The 14521-nt window shown below is 51.9% G+C and overlaps 1 protein-coding gene across 3 annotated transcripts; it reads left to right on the forward strand.

The window, feature by feature from the left end:
* The first annotated feature begins 373 nt into the window (after nt 1-373).
* ASPHD2 (aspartate beta-hydroxylase domain containing 2) lies at nt 374-14158 on the forward strand. 3 transcript variants are annotated; one of them, XM_074390772.1, is made up of 6 exons: nt 524-583; nt 1127-1312; nt 1470-1738; nt 4161-5269; nt 13052-13165; nt 13677-14158. In XM_074390772.1, coding segments are annotated over exons 3-6 (1335 nt in total). In that variant the 5' UTR covers nt 524-583; nt 1127-1312; nt 1470-1736; the 3' UTR covers nt 13787-14158. The 3 variants fall into 3 exon arrangements, with proteins under 3 accessions (XP_039318256.1, XP_039318257.1, XP_074246873.1); XM_039462322.2 differs by lacking the exons at nt 1127-1312; nt 1470-1738 and having other exon boundaries at nt 374-583; XM_039462323.2 differs by lacking the exons at nt 1127-1312; nt 1470-1738 and having other exon boundaries at nt 374-583; nt 4192-5269.
* Nucleotides 14159-14521: the final 363 nt, after the last annotated feature.

A 14521-nucleotide genomic window follows, 5' to 3' on the forward strand; every position in this document is an offset into this window, starting at 1 on the left:
GAAAGAGAAAGAAAAGGAGGAAATGGAGCCGAAGGCGACTCAGCCAGGAACAGAGACAGAGGGAGGGAGAAGAGGGACACAGAGCGAGAAACGAAAGCGCGAAGGAAGCGCCGCGAGTCCTTCTTAATGAATGAGCACGCCCGCCGCCGCCTGCGCGCACCCTCGGACTGGGGGGCGCTGCGTCTCGGGGCGCAGTGCCAGGACCCTCCGGAGCGGCTGCGCCCCCGGACTCGGGTCGCCTCCCGCACGGCGAGCGCAGGTGCCGGGTGCAGGGGGTGGTCCCGGCCCCGCCCCCGCCCTCAGGCCCCGCCCCTCAGGCCCCGCCCCCCGGGCGGCCCGGCGCGCGCGGCATTGTGGGAGTTGTGGTCTCGGCGGCCCCGCGGAGCGCAGCGCGGCGTCGGCACCGGCGGGGGCACCAGCGCGGCTCGGGTTCGGGCTCCGGCTCCGGCTCCGGCTCGGGCTCCCGCGGCGTGGGCTGGGCAGCGGCCGGGCGGTGGCTCCGCGGCGTCGGGCAGGGGGCGTCCGCAGATCCGCGCCCTCGGGCGGCGGCGTCTCCGGGGTCCCGGCAGCCGCCCGGGCGCAGGTAAGCTTCGTCTCCGGAGGCTGCCCGGGCGGGAGGGCGGCGCGGCCGGGCAGGGGTTGGAGGCGGGAGCCGGGCGGCTGCGGGCCCGCGGCCCTCCCTTCCCGGTGCTGCCCCCGCCCCCGCCCTCGCCGAGGATGCTCCGGGACCCGGGCGCCCGCATCCCGGCCCGGCCGAGGCCAACGCTCGTGCGTGCTGAGCACCGCCGCCTCGGAGCCGGGCATCACCCTCCCTGGACCTCCCGCTTCTCCTCCTCCTCCTCCTCTCTGCCCTGTCGTGGCCCCTTCATCTCCCTCCTCCCCTGTGACCCCTCTTTCCCCGCCTCCTCTCCTCCTCCCGCAGCCCTCAGCGTCACCCACTTCCCATATTTCACGTGGTGACCCTCCTCTCCTGTCCCACGAATTATCAGGCGCCATCAACCTCCTTCCACAATCTTGATCTGATCGCCCACTTTTCCATCGTCCCATCCCCCTCCTGCCCTGACCTCCTGGTGGTCACCATCTGTGGTAACCCATCTTCAGCCCTCCCCTCTTTCCCACTCTGCAGGGCAGGTGGGTGCTGAAAAGCTAGCCAAGAGAGGAGGAGGGAAGGTCCGCAGGTCTGCGCCTGGGAAGGGCTGGCCCCAGGGCAGCTCTTTGGCTCCTGAGTGGAGAGGGTGACAGGCATCCCACACTTTGCCCAGGGCTGTGCTGCTCACTGGGTCTTCCAGCGTGACTTGGCTTCATCCTGACGGTGAGCAGACACTCTTTGGCATTGGGCAGCCTCTGGGAATGAACACGTGCACTAGGTTGACCCGGTCAGGCCCGAGACCGGCTCTCCCAGGTGTTCATGGTGTCAGAAGATCGGACTTGCTCACCAACTGGCCATGGATTTGTCTTCAATCCCCCAGAGCCAACTGAGCTGGAAGATCTGGAGTTACATATGATTAAAGTGCAGAGCTGCCGTGAGATGTCCCATCCCTGATGAGGACAGAAATAACAGATGACAATGAACAGATGCGTGAAGGAAGGTGGAAGCCACTGCCGTCACTGGGGCGGAGAGCTGTAGGGGGAGAGAATCTCCCTCCCCCCTCCACTGGGGAGATGGGAGTTCACTGGCTAGCTGTGAGGATTCAGTGTTTGGAGCAGTGCTTAATAAACTGCCAGTCACTCTACAAATGTAAGCGTTTCTTTTGTTGTCACAGTTGAGCTTTGAGCTTGTAAATCCACCTCCGGGTGCAGGGGCCTATTGGCATATTTTGACTAAAAGTGACTGACAGCTATGAAAAGTCCTAACCTCAGCTCTCAGTGCTATTTATACTCTCGGGAGGAGGGTCGGAAGCTGGGGTTCAGGATCGTTTACATCTTCCTTTTGCTTACAGCTCAGCGGTAGGGAGGGCTCATGGCTGGGTAAGGGCTGGGGTGTTCGTGGAGCGTTTCTCCATCATCCGCCCTGTTTTCTGTGTCTGCATTTTGCTTGACTTAAACTTAAGTGATTAGCAGGGCTGATGGGAACTAATGCTTTATGGGTACTTTTTAAATTATCACCGGTCTCATTCTTAGAACATTTAAGGAAAACCTTTCCTCCTGGCAGACCCCGTTGAAAAGTTCCAGTTAGGGATTTAGCTCAGGAATGGGGGAAATCCTTTTGGTAAAAGTGCTTGGTATCACAGAGATGATTATATCACACTGAATTTCAGGAACTCTGAGGTTCTGATTGGGAGGTGGCTTGCAAACAAACATCCTGCATCTAGATTTTCTTTCCTTTTCTTAAAGGGGTAACAGCTGCCAGTTTATGGTCTAACTAGGAGAGAAACAGGGCTGGAGGGGGTTTCTTAACCTCCAGTAAATCAGAGCTTTTTCCTCTTCTCCTGAAGCTGAGAAATTGAAAATGTGTGAGAAAGAAAAAAAGAAAAAAGAAAAAAAAAAAACCTTAGCTTCTAACCTCCCTACTCTTGTATTTTTCCTAGAAACATAAAAAATTTCCATGAATATTCAGCATGTGTGTTTTTTACTTACTAAACATTATAGTCAAGTGATTATTCAACCGAAACTGCTAAGTAGCAAGTAGGCAGTTAATGAGCACCTCAGGCTTCCCTTTCATTTTTAGCTTAGCAAGTCTGGGGACCAAAAAACCACCTGACATATGAGGCAACAAGGGTGTCCAGGATTTACCTTTAGCTGTTGGAAATCTGAGTCTTGGGAGACCTTTCTCCCAGGCCCCACCTTAGGAATGCTGGCTACTCATTATGGGATGCCATCCATCGTCACCATCACCTGCACATATTGGGTGCTCATCGTGATGTGATCTCGAGTACTGTCCGTCCACCATCATGCATCTTCATCAAGTGAGATGAGCTTCAACCCATTTCACGGATAAAGAAACTGAGGCTGAGGAGAAGTGATCTCCCCAAGGTTGGGATGAAGACTCGTGGGGCCCATCTCTAGTTAGGGCTTTTTTCTCTGCTGTGCTGCAAGAATTTTCAGGCCTCATTTAGTCCCCAGGGAAAAGGGAGGGCACAACTTTTCCATTTTGTAAGCTGCCCTCCCATATTCCTGAGAGAGAAGGGAGAGGGTAGAGTACGAAGGAATATTCTAAGTGATGCTCCCTGAGTATCAGACTTGTAGAACCACAGACCAGTTTTCATCGTATTAGAAGCAGCAGGATGAACAGAGGGTTTTGGAAAATGCTGGGAAACACGGCTGGGGTTTTAGAGACTTGGGCAGCATGACATTCAGGCCCTGGTCATATTAGGATATTAAGACAATGAGGGTCCCAGGCCCTGGCCCTAACCCCTGGCTAGGTAAGTAGCAAAGTACTTCTGGCTATTTTGGAGATGCTCTTGGCTGTGGAAAACTGAGGCAGGGGCCTGGCAGGGCTTTTATTTTCATTCTACCTCCCTCGTTTTCCTTTCATGACCTCATGGGTGAGGCCAGTAGGAAGTCTCCACGTGAGTAGACAGAAAATGCCCTTTGTCTGCCACAGGCATAACTCCAGAGTGCCCACTTCCTCTTACAACTTGCTATTAGCCCAGCCTCTGTCAGAAGGGCACCAGGGATGAAATAAGGGTGAAGAAATGCTTGCAAACAGAAAGCGAAATGGAGAACAGGCAGTTGTTAAGTCCCTTTGCCATTTTTAAGATGCTGTTGAATCCAGGATTCTTTTGAATAAAAGGTCCAACGATTACAGGAGTATAAGCATTGGTTACATACCTGTGATGACATAGCACAGCAAAATGGATAGACGTGGGCCTTGAGGTCAGATAGGGTTTGTTTCCCTGCCCTGGTTGTATAACTCTCGTGAGTTATGTAAGTACTCTGGGCCTCAGTTTTCTCATCTGTAAAATGGGGATAATAGCACCTCCTACAGAAGGAATAAAGATGGGGCCACTGTAATTACAAGCAATACTTGATGCAGGTAGAATGCTACTGGCCTTTTGGGGAAATGAGGGGTGACAGTAGAATGGGGAGAGAATACACAGGATCGCAAAGTGTGACCTCCACCACCTAGGATCCTGCAGAATGACCTAACAGGTTACATTTCAGTTGAGGACTTTTCCAGGTGTAAAATTGATGCTGATTTTTTTTTTTTTCCATCCCAGGTTTGGTCTTTCTAAAAAATTCCTTTCACAGGGACCAGCGGCACTTGATGATGTGACAAAACCCAGCCTCTTCAACCCCACTGCAGTGACTTTTGCCGGAAGCGGAGCGGTGGGCCCGGCCGACCTCATCGTTCATCAATGCCACCCCTGGCAGGATCTGAGCATCGGTGGCCGCCATGCCCCCCCCTGCCCCAGCCGCTCCTTCCCCCCCACGCTAACCTGCAAGGTGTGGGCGCCCTTGGGACCCCTGAGGACTGATTGTCTGAACTTGCTTCACACCCCCAGTAAGGACTCCCCCAACATGTCGCTCGAGTGGCTGGTGGCCTGGAGCTGGTCGCTGGATGGCCTGAGGGACTGCATCGCCACCGGCATCCAGTCGGTGCGAGACTGCGACACCACGGCCGTCATCACCGTGGCCTGCCTCCTGGTCCTGTTCGTGTGGTACTGTTACCACGTGGGCAGGGAGCAGCCCCGGCCCTACGTCTCCGTCAACTCCCTCATGCAGGCTGCCGACGCCAACGGGCTGCAAAACGGCTACGTGTACTGCCAGTCCCCCGAGTGCGTGCGCTGCACCCACCATGAGGGCCTCAACCAGAAGCTGTACCACAATCTGCAGGAGTATGCCAAGCGCTACTCCTGGTCCGGCATGGGCCGCATCCACAAGGGCATCCGCGAGCAGGGCCGGTACCTCAACAGCCGACCCTCCATCCAGAAGCCTGAGGTCTTCTTCCTGCCCGACCTCCCCACCATGCCCTATTTCTCCCGGGACGCACAGAAACACGACGTGGAGGTGCTGGAACGGAACTTCCAGACCATCCTGTGCGAGTTCGAGACCCTCTACAAAGCTTTCTCAAACTGCAGTCTCCCACAAGGATGGAAAATGAACAGCACCCCCAGCGGGGAGTGGTTCACCTTTTACTTGGTCAATCAGGGGGTCTGTGTTCCCAGGAACTGCAGGAAGTGCCCACGGACGTACCGCTTGCTGGGAAGCCTTCGGACCTGTATTGGGAACAATGTTTTTGGGAACGCGTGCATCTCTGTGCTGAGCCCTGGGACCGTGATAACGGAGCACTATGGACCCACCAACATCCGCATCCGATGCCATTTAGGTATGTTGCAGGGAACGGGGGTCTCCTGGCATGCACATCTGTGAGCTCAGCCCCTATAAAACATCGCGAAAGCGCCAATGGCCAGAATCGTGTCTTTTCACATCCTTCGCTGCACTTTTAGCAAAAACTGATGAGTTGCATGCAAACCATTTTGACAGCAGAGATCGAGTCAAAAAGAAATCCTGTGATCACTGCAAACCTAATTTCTGACAGCAGCTCTGTGCAAAGAACTTTCTGCAGTGACCAAAATATTCTCCATCGTCATTGTCCAACATGGCAGCCACTAGACACGTGTGACTAATTAAGTGCTTGAAACATGGTTCCTGTAACTGAGGAACTAACTTGCTGATTTAAATAGCAGTGACACACACGGCTAGTGGCTACATATGGGACAGTGTCGTTCTAGAGCCAAAGACTTGTTAAAATGATTGCCCAGGTTGGTAATGATGTCCAGGAGGCTGGGAAAGATATTTAAGTGCCTTTGCAGTCATCAAGGCTGACATGATCCTTGGTGCTAAGCTTGTTTTACTCCAATTCTGAGAAACTTGGTCGTATGTGTACTGTGTGGTGGTGGTTTTGCAAACAAAGCCTGGAGTTAGACTGCCTTTGTTTGCATCTTGGACCCACCATGAGCTGTGTTACTTTAGGCAAGTCACTTCACCTCTCTGAGCCTCAATTTCATCATTTGGGAAGTGGAGGTAAAGAGCTCTTCCCCGAAAGAGTTATCCCGAGGATTGAATCAGATAACGTGTATTGTAAAGTATGTATGCACACAGAGCCTAAAATAGAGCAAGTATTCAATAAAAGCAGGCTTAAAACAACTTGGGGCTGGGCGCGGTGACTCACGCCTGGAATCCCAGCACTTTGGGAGGCTGAGGCGGGCAGATCACAAGGTTAGGAGTTCAAGACCCACCTGAGCAACCTGGTGGTGAAACCTGGCCTCTACTAAAAATACAAAAATTAGCCAGTTGTGGTGGCACATGCCTGTAATTCCAGCTACTTGGGAGGCTGAGGCAGGAGAATCACTTGAACCCGGGAGGCGGAGGTTGCAGTGAGTTGAGATCGCACCACTGCACTGCAACCTGGGCAACAGAGTGAGACCCTGTCTTAAAAAACAAACAGACAAAAAAAAAAAAAAAAAAAAAAAAAAACTTGGTCATGGAGATGGTTCCCCAGAATGCCTTATTCCTGGTGAGTGGCAATAAAACGCTGGTCTCTGGGTTGGTGGCATTTAGCATCCCGGTGACGGTCAGCATCCCAGACTAGAGGGTGCAGAGATAGCCTCGGCAGCGTCCAGGTTTAGGAAGTTCTTGAAGCTGCCTCAGCTTCAGAAGGGAGGAAGGAAGAACAGCAGGAGGAAGCCGGTGCACGGGTTGGAGCAGGAGTTTCATAACCATGTTCTGCAGAGGAGCTTCAGGGCTGCCTGGGAAGGAGCTTGAGCTGGGGGCCCGAGCCCTCTTCACCCTCAGCAGCGCTGCTTCTCCTGCTGTCTGTGTGGTTTGGATGGAGGATGTCACTGCATTAAAAGAAGAAGAAAGAAAGAAAGAGATATAACTGAATTTGAGCAATTGACATGCTTAGGAACTTCAAGAGTAAAAGCAGGACCGAGTGGAGGCTCAGAGGGAGGTGGCCTGAATTCCCGGTCAGCCGTGAGACTTCGAGCAGGTCCCTGAGTCTCTCTCTGCCTCAGTTCTTTATCTGTAAAATGGGGAGATGGGCCTTAGGTCACAGGATTGTCGAGAGGATTAAATAAGTGGCATCTTACATGGCCACTTGGCAGAGTGCCTGGCACGTGGTGGCATTTGATGAATGGGAGCTAGTAGTTGTTATCAAGGACGGTGTTGGACCATGTGAAAAATGATCCCTAAGACATGGTCCCTGCCCCCAGGAAACAGTGGGAAATGAACAGGCTTTGGAAGCAAACAGATCTGGACTCAGGTCCTGGCTTCGCCCCGTGTACCGAGTGACCTTGGGCAGGGCTCTGAACCTTCTTGAGCCTCCGTCTTCTCCTCTCTAAAACAGAGATAACGATTCCCATTTGCGGGCTATTTTGAGGAGTGGGAAGTAACGTGTAAAATGCTTGGTAGGTAGAGGGCAGTGGACAGTGAGCTAATCTAAGTGACAGGATGATCATCAAAGTGGACAGCGAGCTCATCTAAGTGATAGTCATTAGCAGAACTGCTGTGTGAGGCCCCAAGCCTCACTCGGCTGCAGACAGGGTGCCCTGGGGAGGTGGGTCCGATACCAGAGGATCCCCACACAGAAATCAGGTGCCGCCAGGGTGGAACGAGGGAGCAGAGTCTTCCCCTGGGGCTTGGCGTAGCCAGGTCTAGGCTTGCTGGGGAGGCCCATAGTGTGAGCTGAGGTTAGACAGGTCAGATGGGAGCAAACCTCAGAGGGCCTTGATGCCAGGCTTGGAAATGGAGGCTGCGGGCAATGGGGAGGGATGCTTTTCTTTGGAAAGGTTTGCCTTTATGTATTGTTTTAAAGCTTCAGAGTGACATGCAAGGAAGGGCATTTGAGGAGTGATGTGGTAGAATTCCAAACAGGTGTGTTGAGTAGGAAGCGATGGTAGCAAGGAAAATCTAGGGCTTGCTTCCTGTAGATTAAGGCTTGTTGTTCATCTGTACGACATGCATGCATGAGGGGTGTGTGTGTGTGTGTGTGTGCGTGTGTGTGTGTAAAACATGCCCATGCTGTGGCCTGTCATTCCCTTCTCAGCCCAGCTAGGTACCTACCAGAAAACGTAGGCCCTCCAGATTCCCATAGACGGCAGGAAACCTTGGAAGATGTCCCACTGTGGTGTGGCTTGTTCTCCACAGCCAGGGCGAGCTCCCTGGTCGGGTTTTCCCAGCATTTCCTTCTTTCCACTGTCACGCCCACATTCATATTCACCAGGAAGGAAACAAAGGTGGGTCAGATTTACAAGACCTGGTATGTTGACAGAGAATGAGGTCAGAAGCAGGATAAGCCTGGTGTGTAACTGGTGGCCACACCTCCGCTGGGTACCTGGCCGAAGGTGGAGGCAGCCGCAGTTCCAGAACTGTGCTCTTGAAATGCTAGTGCTTTTTCTCCTATTCTGCCTTCTGCCTGAGCTGTGACTGACAGAGTTGTCCCTGCGGACCGCTGAAGTCCCAGCCACTGTTCCTCATGAACACAGCCCATTTGTCCGAGACATATTTGCTAAGCCCTGCTGTGAGCTACTTCTAGAGGCGGCATCACCCAGTCCCGACTTCATACGGGTCCACAGCACAACCCCAGGCCCACCCCTCACTCAGCATCGTACACAATGCTGGGATATTCCAACTGCATTGCTGTAAACGGACAGAAAACCACCTCTGAAAGTCACCAGGCAGATGTTACAGGGAGGCAGAGAGACTCCATGAAAATGCATGAGTATCATCAGCAAACTCCAGCTAAAGCAGCACAATTAGACTCTTGTGTTTCTTTTCTGCATGTCATCAGATTTCTAGGGGGTCTAGCCGGGTGGTAACAGTGGATCAGCTCATGTTCCCCTTGCCCACCCTGAGTGCCTGGTTGCCAGCCACCTGAAGTGGGGCCACTGGTGGACAGAGCCCTTTCTCTACCCTCTTCCTGCCTCCTTCAGGGCTCAGTAGGGACAGAGCAGCAAACCTTGAGGCATAGAGGAGCACATGGGTGTCAAGCCAGCAGGCCAGGCCATTTTTCTGTTGTACCAGGGTGCATGGTGATGAATCATTTAGTGGCCCAGAGAAAGGGGAGCTTCTTTCTGAAACCCCTGGGTGGCTGTCCCTGCAGAGAATTGCCCATTCCTAAAGGCCTTCACCACCTGAACCAGCCAGTAGGGGCACACACAAAAGGAGACGTAGCCTGTGGGGCCGTCCATCTGAGCGCCTTTACAACCCTGACTCCCCAGCGGCTGTTCACCAGAGCGGGAAATCCTGGATCCTGTCAGGATGGGCAGTCTCAGCTTAGGTAATGAAATGTACTATTGACAGTTGAAATGTATTATATTAGGGTTCTCTTAGAGGGGCAGAACTAATAGGAGACATATGTATATAAAGGGGAGTTTATTAAGTATTAACTTACACGATCACAAGGTCCCACGATAGGCTGAGGAGCAAGGAAAGCCGGTCCCACTCCCACAACCGAAGAACCTGGAGTATGACATGTGAAGGCAGGAAGCATCTAGAACTGGAGAAAGATGGAGGCTGGGAGGCGGGTTCAGTCCTGCCTTTTTATGTTTTTCTGCCGGCTTCATATGCGCTGGAAGCTGATTAGATTGTGCCTACCAGGCGATGGCTGGATCTGCCTTCCCCAGCCCTGACTCGAATGTTACTCTCTTTTGGCAACGCCCACATAGACAAATCCAGGATTAATACTTTGTATCCCTCAATCCAATCAAGTTGACACTTAGTATTAACCATCACACATATTAACTACAAGCAAATCAGCAGTCATGCCAAGCACAGTGGCTCATGCCTGTAATCCCAGCACTTTGGGAGGCAGAGGGAGGTGGATCTCTTGAGCCCAGAAGTTCGACACCACCTTGGTCAACATGGCGAAACCCCATCTCTACTAAAAATACAAAAATTAGCCAGACACGGAGGTGCCCACCTGTACTCCCAGCTACTTGAGAGGCTGAGGCAGGAGAATCACTTGAACCCTAGAGGCGGAGGCTGCAGTGAGCCAAGATCACGCCACTCCACTCCAGCCTGGCCAACACGGTGAGACTTCATCTCAGAAAAAAGAAGGAGAAGGAGAAGGAGAAGGAAGGAGAAAAAAATGAAAAATGCACAATCATTTTAATTCCTCCGTTGGTAGTATAACAGCTAGCATTTACATCATGTCCAGTTTTATAACAGCTTGCTCTTTGGAGCCAGGCAGACCCAGCAGTGCTAAATGGTAACTTTTTAGCAGGTCATTTAACTTCTCAGTTACCCCATCTGGAAAGTGGGTGAAGTGATGCCTGTAAAGTGTTCATTTAGCACAAAGCTGAGTAGGAAGACACAGTAGGCCTTCAGCTATTGGTAACAAGGATAAAAGTCCCATAGCAGCCCTGGAAGGTTCAGTATGCTAATGTTCCCTGTTTACAGAGGAGGAGGGTATGGCTCAGAGAGGTTGAGTAACTTGCCCAAAGTCACACAGCACATAAGGGTCAGAACCAGCCATCTGTCCCCAAGTCCTCTGTCCTTCTCTCTCCTCCATGTGGCCTCTTTATTTGAATTATGACTCTGAACGTACTTCCTGGAACCATTATTTCTGATTCAAAGAATACATTAAAATACTCTGGCTGCTGGAACGAAAGCTGTTTCATTTCTGTGCTAAAGGACATTAAATCGGAGGGGAATGCCAACAGCTCAGGGTCACAGTAAGTCACTGAAGACAGATGAGACCACCACCCATCCCAGCGCCTCTTCCAGGACTCTGATTCCTTCTGCGGGGCGGGTGGGGTGGGGGGGGCTTCCTGAAGGCTGTTGGGCTGACCCGACCGCTTCTGAAATCATTAGACAGCCACACACTGGCCCCTTCTTTTATGGACATCAAGGTAGTGATGGGGGCCAAGTGTTTCTGCAGACTTTTGGATTGGAAAGGGAGATTGAAGTTCAGCCATGGCAGTATTCCAGTCAGAGCCCACTGGCCTTTGAAGCATATAGCTTTTTCTTTTTTTTTTTTCTTTTTTTGAGACAGATCTCACTCTGTTGCCCAGGCTGGAGTGCAGTAGTGCGATTCGTCCAGGCTGGAGTACAGTGGCACAATCTCGGCTCACTGCAACCTCCGCCTCCTGGGTTCAAGCAATCCTAGTGCCTCAGCCTCCCAAGTAGCTGGGATGACAGGCATGCACCACCACGCCTGGCTAACGTTTGTATTATTAGTAGAGACAGGGTTTCATCATGTTGGCCAGGCTGGTCTCAAACTCCTGGCCTCACACAATCTGCCCGCCCCTCAGCCTCCCAAAGTGCTGGGATTACAGATGTGAGCCGCTGCGCCCGGCTGAGCATACAGCTTCTTATAAAGGTGCCAGTCTTTCCTCTGGAAGCTCAAGTATGTCCTTAGGAGTGTCCTCCAATTTCCCAGAATGAGGCCAGATGAAGAGCATGCCACCCTCCAGCCTCAAAATGGGTTCAAAGGCTAGAACCCAAAGAGGAAAACACTGTGCGAGCCTTTGCGTCTTCGACTGCAACTGAGATAGTCCTTGAGGTCAGACTACAGTGAACACAGTTACTGGGCAAGGCAGGGCTCTAAACCCAGCCTCCCTCGATCTCTGGAGGTCCCCTGGTTGGGCTTCAGGAGCCTCCAAAGTGTAGTGCAAATGTCAATCTGTGACTTTCATCAAATGAATCCATGACTCAGAATAGATGAAGCCAATGAAGGAATGAATTTTTGCCAAGAGTGCAGTGAGGATCTAGGTGGTGGCTGATGAACAGCAGGATTGTAGAACTCACAGCTCTGAGGCTGGAAGATCAAGACCAAGGCGTCGGCAGATTTGGTGTCTGGTGAGGGCCTGCTTCTGGTTCATAAATGACACCTTCTCACTGCGCCTTCAGATGGTGGAAGGAGGTGACCAGGTGCAGTGGCTCGTGCCCCTAATCCCAACACTTTGGGAGGCCGAGGTGGGAGGATAGCTTGAGGCCAGGAGTTTGAGACCAGCCTGGACAACATAGCAAGACCCCATCTTTACCAAAAAAATTTAAAAATTAGCTGGGCATGATGGTGCATGCCTGTAGTCCCAGCTACTCAAGAGGCTGAGGCTGGAGGATTTCTAGAGCCTAGGAGATCGAGGCTGCAGTGAACTATGGTGGAGCCACTGCATTTCAGCCTGGGCAACAAAATAAGACCTTGTATCTAAAAAAATAAAAGACGTCAGGCCAGGTGCGTTGGCTCATACCTGTAATCTTATCACTTTGGGAGGCCGAGGCAAGCAGATCACTTGAGGTCAGGAGTTCAAGACAAGCCTGGCCAACATGGTGAAACCCCATCTCCATTAAAAATACAAAAATTAGCCAGGTGAGGTGGCGGGTGCCTGTAAGCTATTCCAGTACCTCCCAGCTACTCCACAGGCTGAGGCAAAAGAGTCACTTGAACCTGGGAGGTGGAGGCTGCAATGAGCCAAGATTGTGCCACGGCACTCCAGCCTGGGCAACAGTACGAGACTCCATCTCAAAAAAAAAAAAAAAAAAAAAAAAAAAAGGAGGTAAAGAAGCTTCCTTGGGCTTGTCTTTTTTTTTTTTTTTTTTTTTTTTTTTTCAGACATAATCTCACTGTGTCAACCAGTCTGGAGTGCAGTGGCACGATCTCGGCTCACTACAACCTCCACCTCCCGGGTTTAAGCAGTTCCCTGCCTCAGCCTCCTGAGTAGCTGAGATTACAGGAGTGTGCCACCATGCCCTGCTAATTTTTGTATTTTTAGTAGAGACAGGGTTTCACCGTCTTGGCCAGGCTGGTCTTGAACTCATGATCCACCTGCCTCAGCCTCGCAAAGTGCTAGGATTACAGGCGTGAGCCATCATGCCCAGCTGGACCTGTCTTATAAGGGTGCCACTCCCATTTATGAGGACCCTGCCTTCATGATCCGTTCACTTCCCAAAGGCCCCACCTCCTAACACCATCGCCTTCGGGGTCAGGTTTCAACACAGGAATTTTGCAGGGACACAGGCATTCAGAGCACAGCCCGGGCTCCAGAGGGGTGAGGCAGGTCAGGTGCTTTGGAACCAAAAGGTCTCAAGGCAAGCCACCCCCTGCCTGCTGGCCTTCCCTGAATCGTGCCTGCCTTCACTCTCCTTTCTCTGGTTTTCCTACAAGGTCTGAAAACACCAAATGGCTGTGAGCTGGTGGTGGGGGGAGAGCCCCAGTGCTGGGCAGAAGGGCGCTGCCTTCTCTTTGACGACTCTTTCCTGCATGCCGCGTTCCATGAAGGTGGGTGGCTGCTTTTCCCATTTCCTTTTTGTTTTGTTTTTCAATGAATAGACTGTTTCTTAGAGAAGTTTCAGGTTTCCAGAAAAATTGAGCAGAAAGTACCAAACAGCCACCTTCATATCACCCCGTAACACATACACACACATGCAGTATTGATGTGTTATTGTCACCTAAAGTTCATAGTTGACATTCAGGCTCACTTCTATGGATTTTGACAAATGCATAATGACATGGGCCTCCCATGACAGCATCGTACAGAATAGTTTCACCGCCCTAAAAATTCCTGTTTAAAGAGCCCTCCATCTCCACGTTTCCTTTTGTCTACCCTGCTGAGAAGCCCACGAATCCATGTGTCTCTTCTCAATCAGAGAGGAGGTGCTCTGATCCCAGCTGAGGGACAGGATGTGTCCCTGTCCCCAAAGCTGAGCATGTAGGTTTCAGCCCTGCCTGGATCCTGGGTCCTGGCTCCAGGGTGGTTTGAACCTCTCCTCTCACCCCTCCTTCCCCCCAGGTTCAGCAGAGGACGGCCCGCGGGTGGTTTTCATGGTGGATTTGTGGCATCCAAACGTCGCAGCGGCCGAAAGGCAGGCCCTCGATTTCATCTTTGCTCCGGGACGATGAGACTATTTCCTGTGCTGGAGTCAGTGAGAGGGGCCTGGGCAGACTGTGGTCACATCCAGCCTCCACCTGTGTTATGATTCCAGGCTCGGAAACCTGCCTCAGCGGAAAGCTCTGAATTGGGATTTTGTATCATGTCGGGTCTCTCTTTCCTTTGGTTATTGTAAATGGAAACTTTTCAGCTTGTACTTCCTTCGATTTTTTTTTTTTTCTTCCGATCATTTGCTTCAGAGATTCCTTTCTGGCCCAATAGCGCATTCATTTGATTCTGTGACCAGAGACTTAGTGGCCTTGTAGCTTGTCTTATGTTGCTACTTGGTTTTCTCAGTGCTCTGAAATAGAGTAACTAAATGGTTATTTGTCTGAATGTAATAATGTACAATTTCTTGTGGTCATCTTAAAAAAAAAAAAAAAAAAAAAAAAACTCAACTGAAAACTGCAAACCAGAGGGCTGGAGAACTTGGCCTCTGAGGCTGCCACAAGGGGACCGTTCAGCCACCCGAGGGCAGGGGGAGAGTCTGTGGCCCCCGCACCCGACTGGCTTCAGTGGCTGGGTGAAGAGGCTGCCAGACACAGTCAGGGTGGCGCACAGTGTCCAGGCCCAGGGATACCGTCACCATCGCTCACCTCTCCCTAAACCTTATCAGGTCCCTGAAGGCAAAAGCATCCGGCCAGTGGGACTCTTTAAACGCGGCTTTCCCACAAAGCTGAAGCCGGTGTCCCTCAGCGCCAAGCTGC

Source organism: Saimiri boliviensis, chromosome 21 (assembly GCF_048565385.1).
Source record: "Saimiri boliviensis isolate mSaiBol1 chromosome 21, mSaiBol1.pri, whole genome shotgun sequence".
Lineage (NCBI taxonomy): Eukaryota > Metazoa > Chordata > Mammalia > Primates > Cebidae > Saimiri > Saimiri boliviensis.